This window comes from Mus caroli, chromosome 14 (genome assembly GCF_900094665.2).
Source record: "Mus caroli chromosome 14, CAROLI_EIJ_v1.1, whole genome shotgun sequence".
NCBI lineage: Eukaryota > Metazoa > Chordata > Mammalia > Rodentia > Muridae > Mus > Mus caroli.
In genome coordinates, this window is record NC_034583.1 from 19,286,708 (window position 1) to 19,298,502 (window position 11,795).

At 37.9% G+C, this 11,795-nt stretch overlaps 1 protein-coding gene across 1 annotated transcript in view; it reads right to left on the reverse strand.

Annotated features, from left to right (window-relative positions):
- The window catches only part of Appl1 (adaptor protein, phosphotyrosine interacting with PH domain and leucine zipper 1), a 54,269-nt gene that overhangs the window by 19,320 nt on the left and 23,154 nt on the right, over window positions 1-11,795 (reverse strand). The window contains exons 12-16 of the mRNA XM_021181623.1: window positions 10,609-10,651; window positions 9,150-9,206; window positions 7,501-7,592; window positions 6,239-6,421; window positions 3,782-3,834 (exon numbers count right to left, since the gene is read on the reverse strand). Coding sequence (XP_021037282.1) covers window positions 3,782-3,834; window positions 6,239-6,421; window positions 7,501-7,592; window positions 9,150-9,206; window positions 10,609-10,651 — 428 coding nt within the window. The remainder of the gene's footprint in view (window positions 1-3,781; window positions 3,835-6,238; window positions 6,422-7,500; window positions 7,593-9,149; window positions 9,207-10,608; window positions 10,652-11,795) is intronic.

The window sequence follows — 11,795 nt, forward strand, 5'->3', positions numbered from 1 at the left end:
AAAAAAAAAAAAAAGAAAGAAAGAAAGAAAGAAAGAAAGAAAGAAAGAAAGAAAGAAAGAAAGAAAGAAAAGGAAAGAGAAAAGAAAAGGCTGGTTATGTAATTACACATTTGTTAGAAATTATGACCATTATAGGAATACCCATACAACAATGGTCTGGCATATATCTCTAATAAGATGAAGCAGTTTTTTTTCATATTATAAAACATGTTACAGGCATATCAACAATCCTATAAAACAAATGATTGTGGAGAGATCTAATCAAACTCTAAACAAGATACTTAACAGGCAAAAGGGAGCAACAAAAATCCCCAAAGATAGATTACATAGTGCTTTATTAACCTTAAATTTTTTAAATGCTAGTGAACAAAACACCACAGCTGCTGAGAGACATTGGATTGTGGGAAAACTCCTGAACTAAACCAGCCTGTTTATATTAAGGATATTCTGACATCAGAATGGAAAATGGGAAATGTGTTACTCTGGGGGAGGGGTTATGCCTTTGTTTCCACAGGAAAAGAAGAGCTGTGAGTTCCTTCCTTGTTGATAAAAATCAGACATGACAGAGGGAGACCTCCTGAAGACCTTGGCGACAGAGAAGAAAAGGGAGACTAATCAACAAAATAGGTGATATATATGTTTATGTCTCTGCGTATGGAGACAGCTCTGGAACCAGCTGAGACTAAAGTGTCTATATACAGCCAATAATTGGGTACAACTTTCTCATGACTTGTTATTACATACCATCCTTTACAATGGCATGTATACAAAGTTATAGTGCAGTTTGATTATGTGATAAAACTAACCTGAAGAAAGGCAGTTGTCTTTCTTTAGTGATTTTCATTAACCAATCTGTGCACCCTGCGTGCTCCATGTGAATATCTTTATAGAACTATATGTTGCTTGTCAAGTTTTGTATACTGCAGGATGAAAGAAGAGAAAGACAGCCCTGAAAAGATTCATATTCCAGGATGCTGAGATTCTGGGACCTTCCATTCCACCATTTGATTCTACCTCAACTACACAGAAGCTGCTTGCTTCCAGAACTTTTCCAGAACAGCTAGTTTGCCTATCCAGCCTTTCAGACTGTCATAGTCAATATGCTGGCTAAGCAATGAACATTCTCAGCACATAGTAACTAGAAGGCAAATGATGTCAGGTAGCCCTCCTTTGACAAAGCCTATTTCATTTCTTCACCCCAATTCAGCTGGAAGCAGACAAAGAATATCATTGTCCCAGTCCCTTATGTTGGGATGGCTGGTTCTGGTTATTTTAGGAATTATAGATATGTTGTCATTTAAGAGATAGTTTACAAATGTGTTGTTGGCCAGGGACTGAACTAGAGAGCTTAAACCTAGGGATTTCTACCTTTCCTTCTCTCTTCTCTATCTTTCCTTCTTAGGTAAAGGGGAAGGGGGTAGAAAAGAAAGGGGGGATATAGTAATATCACAGAAGTTATAGAAATAGACAAATAGGGATAGGTTAGCAAATTTACTCTTACGCAAAACATTACATAGCTATTATCTTACACTGGTAGAAATCTTTGTATTGATACAAAGTTGAAGTTATAATCTCTTACATTGGTACAGAATTTGTTTGATACAAATTTAAAGTTTTAATTGGTATGAATTTCTTATTGATATAAAACTGGGATTAATATTATTATTCTCATATAGGCATTGTGCCTATATAACACATTTAAGAATAGAGGGCTTATGGTCTTTCTAATTTGGTAATGGGAGAAATAGGTCCAATATTGTACAACCCATATACACTTTCTGCTTGTTTGTATGTGACAGGGTCTTGCTGTGTGCCAATAATGACCTTGAAATCATGCTTCTCCTATCTCAGCCTCTCTATCAGTAGGATGGTTTGATTTTTTTACACTATACTATGGTTTTCAGAACAGCTTACATATTTCAAAATTATTTATACAGCCAAAAGAACTGTAGACAATTATTTTGGGAGGTAGCTTGTAAGAGAACAGCAAAGAGTGAGACTGAAGGCTTTGCTTGATATTTTTCTATCAATTTTGAAGAAGAGGACTTTATAAGTTACTCTTATTCCGATATGAATGCTTTCCAAAATCATCACAGCCAGAATCTTCCCTCACCTAACGTCTGTGCCACCCTCCATGCAGAACCATTGCTCACTGAAACAGTTGATGAATGACTTCATGGATAGACCATCTTAAAACACACACCATTTCTTAAATGAATGTAACCTGTTCCCTGCGGGCTGAGAATGATGACAATCACTCAAGTCAAATAGCTTTGACCATAGCAGGAAATCTGTATCCAAAAATCATGCCTACAATTCATTCCTTGGCACAGCAGAACTGTCAACTCTTAGCTTATCTACTATGGAGGTGAGAGTGTTCCCCCACCTACCCACCCCTGCTTCCCCGTCCTGGCATTCCCCTACACTGCAGCATCCAGCCTTCACAGAACCAAGGGCCTCACCTCCAACTGATATTCAACAAGGCCAACCTCTGCTACATATGCAACTGGAGTCATGGGTCCCCCCCATGTGTACTCTTTGGTTGGTGGTTTAGTCCCTGGGAGCTCTGGGAGGTCTAGCTGGTTGATATTGTTGTTCTTCCTATGGGATTGCAGACCCCTTCAGCTCCTTCAGTCCCTTCTCTAGCTCCTCCTGGTTCTGAGTACATTAAGAGGGTGTTTCTGAGATATTTCAGTTAGAAATGGCTGAGAGTAGTCAAGGCTTAACAGTTCAGAAATGGCCGGGCGTGGTGGCGTACGCCTTTAATCCCAGCACTTGGGAGGCAGAGGCAAGAAGATTTCTGAGTTCGAGGCCAGCCTGGTCTACAAAGTGAGTTCTAGGACAGCCAGAGCTATACAGAGAAATCCTGTCTTGAAAAACCAAAAGAAAAAAAAGAAAGAAAACAGTTCAGAAATGCTTTGGTCTTCAAAAGCATCAAAAGTCCACAGAATATGACATAAACATAAATGTTTGGCCCAGGGACCCTTGAGCTGAACTGCCTCTTCCCTGAGAATTAGCTTTCATGGTACCAAAAGACACCACACAACCTTCCAAAAGAGGGAGGAACCAACAGTTCTTCCCGGCTATGATGCCTATGAACCACAAACACTACCAGCAAGGCACGATAATCCTCAGGTACAATAGTATACAGATATCTTGGTGGTAACAGTTCTCTAATTGGACTTAAAACCCACTCAACCAGAGGGAAAGCATTCCAAGCCAACTGCCCAGGGTTAGTTAAGTCAAGGATCCTGGGGTTGGAGGATTAAAAAACGCAGACCTTTTTTTTCATGAAAGCTTAAGAGATAGTTTAGGTACTAAGAATTTGACAATGAGGCCAAATGTCTATGATATTCTATAATCTTGTATGTGTTACGTCTCAAGTCAGGTTAGGTTCTGGTTGCCTTAAGAATATTATGAGAGGGACTGGAGAGATGGCTCAGCAGTTAAGAGCACTGACTGTTCTTCCAGAGGTCCAGAGTTCAATTCCCAGGAACCACATGGTGGCTCACAACCATCTGTAACAGGATCTGATACCCTCTTCTGGTGTGTCTGAAGAGAACAACAGTCTACTTAAACATATAAGATAGATAGATAGATAGATAGATAGATAGATAGATAGATAGATAGATAGATAGATATTTTTTAAAAAAGAATACTATGAGTAAAGATTCTGAAGTAAAAACATCAAAATTGAGGACAGCAGCAGAACAAATGCAAATGACACATTTCAAAGTTTACTACTAGATCACTCTAGAATGAATACTGCAGTCTGTTCTACCTTCTGTTTCTGATTTTGTGCTTCCTCCAGATTCTCCAAATGGATTTGTACGCCTAAAGTTCAGGAAAAAATATAAATAAATGTCACCAAAAGCCACATGGGAGAGAACAGAATTAAAGACTGAGTCATAAAACTTCACATGTTTACAAAGAAAAGCTCTAGAATGTCTCACTCTGCTAATGAATAATAAGAAATATTCACTCTCACACTGAGAAACAGGCCAAACCCAGTGTTTGCACTAATATATCTATCATAGCCCTTTGTTGCTGTGTTTTATTCAGTAGGTATAAATTTAACTACAAACAACAACAATCCTCACATTAAACTATTTTCTAAAGTTTTCTAATTTAAACAAACCAACACAGAGGAAGACCAATGTGATGACGATATTGGAGTCTTGAGACAATGCCAGGAATTTCTTGAACTGTAAAATCCCAAATCTGGATTCTTTAAGCACAATCTGCAAGTTAACTATAAAGATCTGAACATTGTTTAGTTCAAAACATGTATTTCTTTCTTCATGAACTGTATTTCCTGGGTCTATGTGTAAGTATTAAATGTACAGATACAGGTAAATACTAAGAGGCTTGCCTAGGATGCACACAAAGCCTGGGTTTGATCCCCAGCACCTGCACAGAGAGAAAACAAACTCTATTTCTCAGGATTTAGGTACCAATGCAAGAAGAAAAGTAAACCAAAGGAAAAAGCTACCTCCCCAGTCCTGTTCTTAGCTTCCGGCACAGTCACAACGATGGGAGAAGAAAGTTCAATTCAAAGGAAGCCTTTTAAGAAGTGGTATAAAATAACGGCATTAAGAAAACAGGGCAGGGGTTAAGGACAAGGCTCAGTCAGCCTGAGTTCAACCCCCAAACCCTATGTAAAAAGCCAAGCAACCAAACATAGTGATATGTGGCTTTATTCCCAGTCCCAGGAAGGCAGAGTCAGGTGGATCTCTGAGTTAGAGGCCAGGCTGGACTACAGAGTGATGGGTAGGACTACACAGAGAAACACTGTCATAAAATCCCCCCAACACACACACACACACAGCCAAGCAAGGTTGCACACACTTGCAATCCCAGCTCTGGGGAGGCAGAAATGGAGAGATACTTGGAGTTCAATGGATATCCAGCCTACTTGGTAAGCTCCAGGGCAGTGGGAGATTCTTTATCAAAAAGGTGGCTAGCTAATTACACCACCTGAATCGTCTTCTGACCTCCACAAACATGCACATAAATGTATGTGTGCATCTGTAGACATATAAACATATTGACACAAAAAATAGATATTGATCTTCTAAGAAAAAAAAGATTTATTTAATCTTACTGTATGTGTATAGATGAGTACCCATGTGTATGAATATGCATTATTTATGTGTCCAGTGCCTACAGAGAAAAAGGGCCTCAGATCCCCTAGAGTTGGAATTATGGATGGTTGTGAGCCACCATGTGGGTACTGGGAAGTGAACCTGAATCCTCTGCAAGAATAGCAAGTGTTTTTAATTGACAATCTATTTCTCCAGCCCAATACTGATTTCTTTCATATCAATTTGGCATATTGTATCAAATGTTATGCATACGTAAAACATTTACACAAGTTTTCATAATTCTATGTCATATCCAAATTTAATGTATTAAGTACCCAACCTCCTTAATGATTTGCCATAGTTTCATTTCTTTATGTTTATGTGTGTTTGTCTATATAAGTTATTGTGCACCACATACATCTAGGAACTTATGGAGGCCAGATGACGGTTAGATTCCCCTGGAAACAGAGTTAGACATAGTTGTGACCTACCATAGATGGGTACTATGAACTGAACCTGATACTCTGCAGGAACAGTGAGCACTCTCAACTTCTACCCAGTCCCCCTAAAAAGAAATTAAGTACTCTGGCATGACTTCAGCATCATCATCAATAGCAGCAGCAACAAGAAAGGATCTCATACAGTCCAAACCAGGCTTGAATTTGCTATATAGCCAAGAAAATCTTGAGTTTTTGACTCTCCTACTCTCAACTCGCAAGTAACTACAGGTGTAGGCATGAGCTAAACCTGCCCAGGTTTTATGTGGTGCTAGAGATTGACTCCAAGGCTTCATATGCACGCTAGGCAAGCACTCTATCAACTGAACTACATATCCAGCCCCTTATTCTCACATAAAATTTTTAAAATAGTGTCACAACCTAAAGACAGAACTACCACTTCTGCAACTGAAGTGCAGATACCTAAGTAATAGGCTTGATAAGCAATTCAGAATTAAATTTTTTTCATTTGATTATCCTAACACCTTTAACAGATACAGAAGACCAACAGAAAAACCTGTATGTTTCTACCCTAACTATGAAAATGTTGTTAGGCAATTACAGAAAAGACAGCATAGCTGACAGAGAAACCTATCATGAATGGGATCATAAATCTTATAAACCATAGCACACTGGCTTTCTGACGTCATTACTCACCTGCCTCCTTGACCAAAGGCTTTTGCCTGGCCAGGCTGATCTTCACACACAGGAGAAATTATATCAAACTGTATTGGTGTATCTGGAGCAACAAGAGAATCTAGAGAGAGGGCAGCCAAATTTGTAGACTCTGATCCCAAGGATCCTGAACTGCTGGTTCGAGCTGTTGGTGGCCGAGATTGTCTAACCACGAAGGAAAACAAGGCACTGAATTTAGTTTTTTCTTTCAAAAGCTCAATGCTTAGCAGACTACAAGAAAGCAGTATTTTAAATGAATGAGAGTATAAATCAAACTCCAATGAAAAGCATTACCTTTCTGTAATCCTAACACTCAGGAAGTGGAGGCAGTGGATCACAAGTTCTGAGCTGGCCTGGTCTATAAAACAAGACCCTGACTCAAAGAGTAAAAACTTAATCCCAAATCAGCTAGCTATTTATTTAGTAAAGGATTCCTTTCTTTCCAATTAAAAAACTTAAACTGGGACTAGAGAGATGACTTAGCTGGTAAAGTGTCTGTTGTCTAAGCAGGAAAACCTGTTTTCATTCTTTCTTATTTTGGTTTTTCAACACGGTATTACTGTGTAGCCCTTGATGTCTTACAATTCACTCTGTAGACCAGGCTGGCCTCAAACTCACAGAGATCCACTTGCATCAGCCTCCCAACCACTGGGATTAAAAGCATATGACACCAATGCCCAGTGAGAACCTGGGTTTTAATCTTCAATACTCATAAATAATTAATTATAATAGTAATAAAGGAAAAGTAAAATAAAGCTGCCCATGGCAGCATGTATCTGCAAACTCTGGGGTGCAGAGACAGCAAGATTCAAGGAACTCACTGGCCAGTCAGCCTACCAAATCAGTGAGCTCCAGGTTTGTAATTCTGTCTTAAAAATAAAATTCTCCACCTCTGGCCTGTGCCCTTATTAGTAAATTTATTATTTTGAAAATATGCTTCTGTTATTCAGAGATGATTTACTACTCATCTAAGTAGTACTGTTTGGTTTTTGGTTTTGGGGGTTTTTTGTGGGTTTTTTTGTTTGTTTGTTTTGTTTTTTTGTTTTCCGAGACAGCATATCTCTGTGTAGCCCTGGCTGTCCTGGAACTCACTCTGTAGACCAGGCTGGCCTCGAACTCAGAAATCCTCCTGCCTCTGCCTCCCAAGTGCTGGGATTAAAGGCGTGCACCACCACTGCCTGGCAGTAGTACTGTTAAAATCAGAGCGTTAGCTCACACTTTAAATAAACCCATACACTACTCACCCTCCTGGACGCAGGCTCTCGTGTCTCTGCTGGAAAGATGGGGAAGGAGTGACAGCTTCTAGAGCAGACTGATTCACTCGTGCAGCAGTTTCCTGTTTTGGTTTATTTTTTTAAAAAAGAGTTAGTATTAATAATGTAAGAAACTAAATGTTTGATGTAATTCTCAAAACTGTTAGTAAGCTCTTGAGCTGTCCTTAAAATATAAACTGAAGTTACTGAGGTATTTCCACTCTCTGACCTTATTAGTAACGTACATTAATCTCAAACATTGTGAACTTTCTATAATTCAAAATAATTCTAATTGCTATAATTCTAATTTCTTTCTCCTAACATTCATAACAAAAGTATATTCTTTTTCTATTAATTTTTAACTACCAGTTATTTTGGATTAAGGTTTGTACTGCTATCACCTAGCACACTGCCTAGTCATTTAAAATATTTTATAGTACAAAATAGGAGTAGCCCATTCACTTAAATATAAAGAATTCTTCTAGAATATAACTATTAATTTGTAACACTATTATGAATATACTTGATGGTATCACATTTTAACAAAAACGAAATTCTTTTTTTCCTAAATGAAAATCTCTGAAAACCTGGAAATCATCTTTATCATTTTCTTCTTTACCTTTTACTAACTAGTCTAGACCTTCCTATCAAATCTTAGTAACTTAAGCTAGGATGGTGGCACATGCCATTAATCTGGGCTGGGAAGAGTAAAGACAGGCAGAGCCAAGAAACCCTGTCTTGAGGGTGTGGGGGGAACCCATGTCTTAACAGGAGTCTAGACCTGTTAAGCTCCTGTCTAGGACCAAGTCCTTTCCCAACTCAGATACAAAATAGACTCCCTCCATTCTCTCACTCCATTCTTTCAGCTACTGGTACCCTTGGATTCTACCTGCATGCTCGAACTGTAACCATGGCTAAGTTTACAAGCTGAGGTTTACCAGGTTTGAAACCCTCGCTACTAAAAAGAATAATTTGCAAACTGAGAGTTCAGGCTGCATCATTAAAGATGTACCAAAATCATAAGGTGTATCTGAACAAGATTTCCACATGATCTGAGTGCACACTTCAATCTTCTATTTTACACCAAAAACTTACATTTACATTGCTAGTTCTATCCACATGTAACTTCTGTATCTGAGCTTTAGTTTTTATTGTACTATCTACAGTGTCTCCTGTTTTCCTTAAACAAATCTTAGCACAGGATTCCATCATCTCTACAGAATTTTCTCTAAAACAAAGTCCTCACTAATCCTAGCATTGTGTAAGTAATCACCATGTATTTTTTTAAACCATGTGCTTCCAATCACATGTTATACAAAAACTTTCAGGCAGCTTCCACTTTGACTTTCCATAGTAACTCCTAGGAGGCCAAGGAGTTCTTCCTAAATTTGACCTACTCCACGACACTCAACATGAAGTTAATTGTCAATACCAGCTGAGTAACTGATTTTAGTACATTTTGCAATAACAGCTCAGTAACAAACAATACATCATGGTACATTGTAGCTACCCAAACAGAATCATATGGATTCTTATACTTGAGGTTACAGAACTTGAGAAAGGAGTCAATTAATACAAGCCATATAAATCACAAAATTATTTCATTCTGGTAGTTCTGGATAACAAAATAAAAATATTACCTCTGGATTTTCACTCAAATATATTTGTTTAGATATGTTGTTTATTGTACAGATCCACTGAAAAGAAAAAAAATTAAGTATTATTCCTAATGTTTTTTTCAATAGAGCCTCTCTACTAAGGAAGGCAATTATATATTAAACTGAGAAGGAATTTTCATTAGAAGCAGCACAAAGTTTTCATAAGAAAACATCTTGGCAGTGGGGCTGTAACTCAGTGACAGAGCACATACTTTATTTAACAAAATATGTGAACCCCTGGATTCAATCCCCAGCACCACAAACAAAACAAAATCAAGAGACCCGCTATAAACATATGCATGTAAGAGATCTTCAGACTGAACTATTTTTAAACAAATGTTATCTATGCAATGAAATAAATAGTAATCATGTTAAATCATAACTTAAGAGCATACATTTATCTTCTTATATTACTACCTCCCTTAGTTCCCACCAAACATGGTAGTCTGAGCTCAGTTACCATAATACCTATGTAAAAAATTAAAATACAAACTCTTTCTGGAGAATGTACCTTATATATCTTCCTTTTTCAAAACAGAAAACAATATCCCACATCTTCTACTTCACTCTTGAGGATTCAAGTGCCTGACAGGCCGCACAAAACTAATACTCTGTTGGTAAACCATGCAGAACGCAGAAACATCTCTGTCCTCAAAACCAAAACGATTCTTTCCCATGAGAAATAAACACATTTAAGTCTCTAAGACTTTCCAACTCTTTCTTTTACTAATAAAACTATAATACTAAATAAAATGAAGATTATTTCTAAAAACCATTTTGAAAGTATCAGTCTTACAGCATCTTACCCTTCATATGTAGTCTATTAGGAGTAATACTGGAGCCAAAAATGAAAGGCTTGTGAGGAAGAACAGAGACTCCCAAATCTTTGTTTTTCTGTGTTTCATTTTCCCACTATTCTAAGCCTGCGCTGCTTCCTCGTGTACCTCCTCTGCTGCCACCACATTCCAGCAGCACTAAGTAGCTCCCAAAGGTTGGTGAGAACGGAGAATAAGCAAACGGCTAGCTCACAATACTATGCCTGCCAGAAGGTGACACTAAGAAGGTGACGGCCAAGTATAACACTTTAAGACAGTACTGAAATGGTGTCTAAGATTTCTCCAGCTACCAAAATCTGTTAGAAAGCTAAGAATGCTACTTGAGAACACATTAACTAGGGTTTCCCCAAACTTTCTATTATAAATACACTATGTATTTATAATAGAAAAATAAAACAAAACCATAGAAAAGAAACAAAATAAGACTAATTTTAAATGTTAAATGTTGCTGAAGAAATTTATTACTAGTACTCAGGAGTCAGAGGCAGGTAGATTTCCAGCCTGGTCTACAGAGTGAGTTCCACAACAGTTAAGGCTACACAAAGAGACCCTGTCTCAAACAAATAAACAAACAAACAAACAAAACTATAAAAAAAAAAGTCTACCTCTTCATGGTCTTTTTTACTCTCTGCTTGCAAAATTGAAGATCTAGGAAGAAAACAAATGAAAAGTTTTAGCCTCAACTTTAAAATTAAATAACAAACACAAGTACAAGTGATGTAAGGACTTCAAGGAAAGAAGACCAGCAGCAGCAGCAGCAGCAGCAGCAGCAGCAGCAGCAGCAGCAGCAGCAGCAGCAGCAGCAGCAGCAGGACTTCAGGCTTACGCTCCATGTGTCTATCTACAACCCAACATGCAAAGCAAATGGCAACGCCAGCTCTCAAAAGACAGAACGTAAAAGAAGAAAATGCACTTCAACTTACTAGCAGTTCTATTGGTGATCTAACCAGAAAATATTAACTTCATTATTGACAGTTTCTCCCTTAAAAAGTTTAAATAAAAATTCTAACATGTGAACCATCACGGAAGTGTGGTATTTTAAGAGAAATTTTTAATTTTACTAACTTTCTATCTTATCAGAAAAAATGGGAAACCATGCCAAGCATTAGCAAAAACTAAAAATACAAGAATGTAAATACTAGTAGTAACATGTTAGCAATCTGCTAATTGTGCTAACAGAAAACAGGAACTTGAATTAGTGCACAGCACTGACATTCATTGTCTGTCTGTACAAGGACTAGGGAAACAATCCTGTGGTAAGTCAGCAAAACTACCTTTTATGAAGAAAGATACAACATATATATGATGGAACAAAAAAGTGACTGTCAGAGAACCCAGGAGTTTCTTCCTCTTCTAAGTAATAAATAAGGAAGTTCAAAGGTCAAAATCAATCTCGGCTGACTTAAATAGCTATCATTAGGAAAATGTTTAAACTATGCTGTATGGTTTTTGAAAGATTAGAATGGCTTTTTAAAAATATTTGACTTTATGTATGTGAGTTTTTGTGCACCACACTGTGTACAGGAGCCCTTGGAGACTAGAAAAGGGTGTCAGACTGCCTGGAACTGGAGCTACAGGGAGTTTTGATCCACCGCAGGTGGGTGTTTGGAACCAAAGCTGGATCCTCTGTAAGAGTAGCAACTGTTCTGAACTGCTGAACTATTTCTCCAGTCCTATAAAATAGTTAAAAAAAAAAAAATGGGGGGCTGGTGAGATGGCTCAGTGGGTAAGAGCACCCGACTGCTCTTCCGAAGGTCCAGAGTTCAAATCCCAGCAACCACATGGTGGCTCA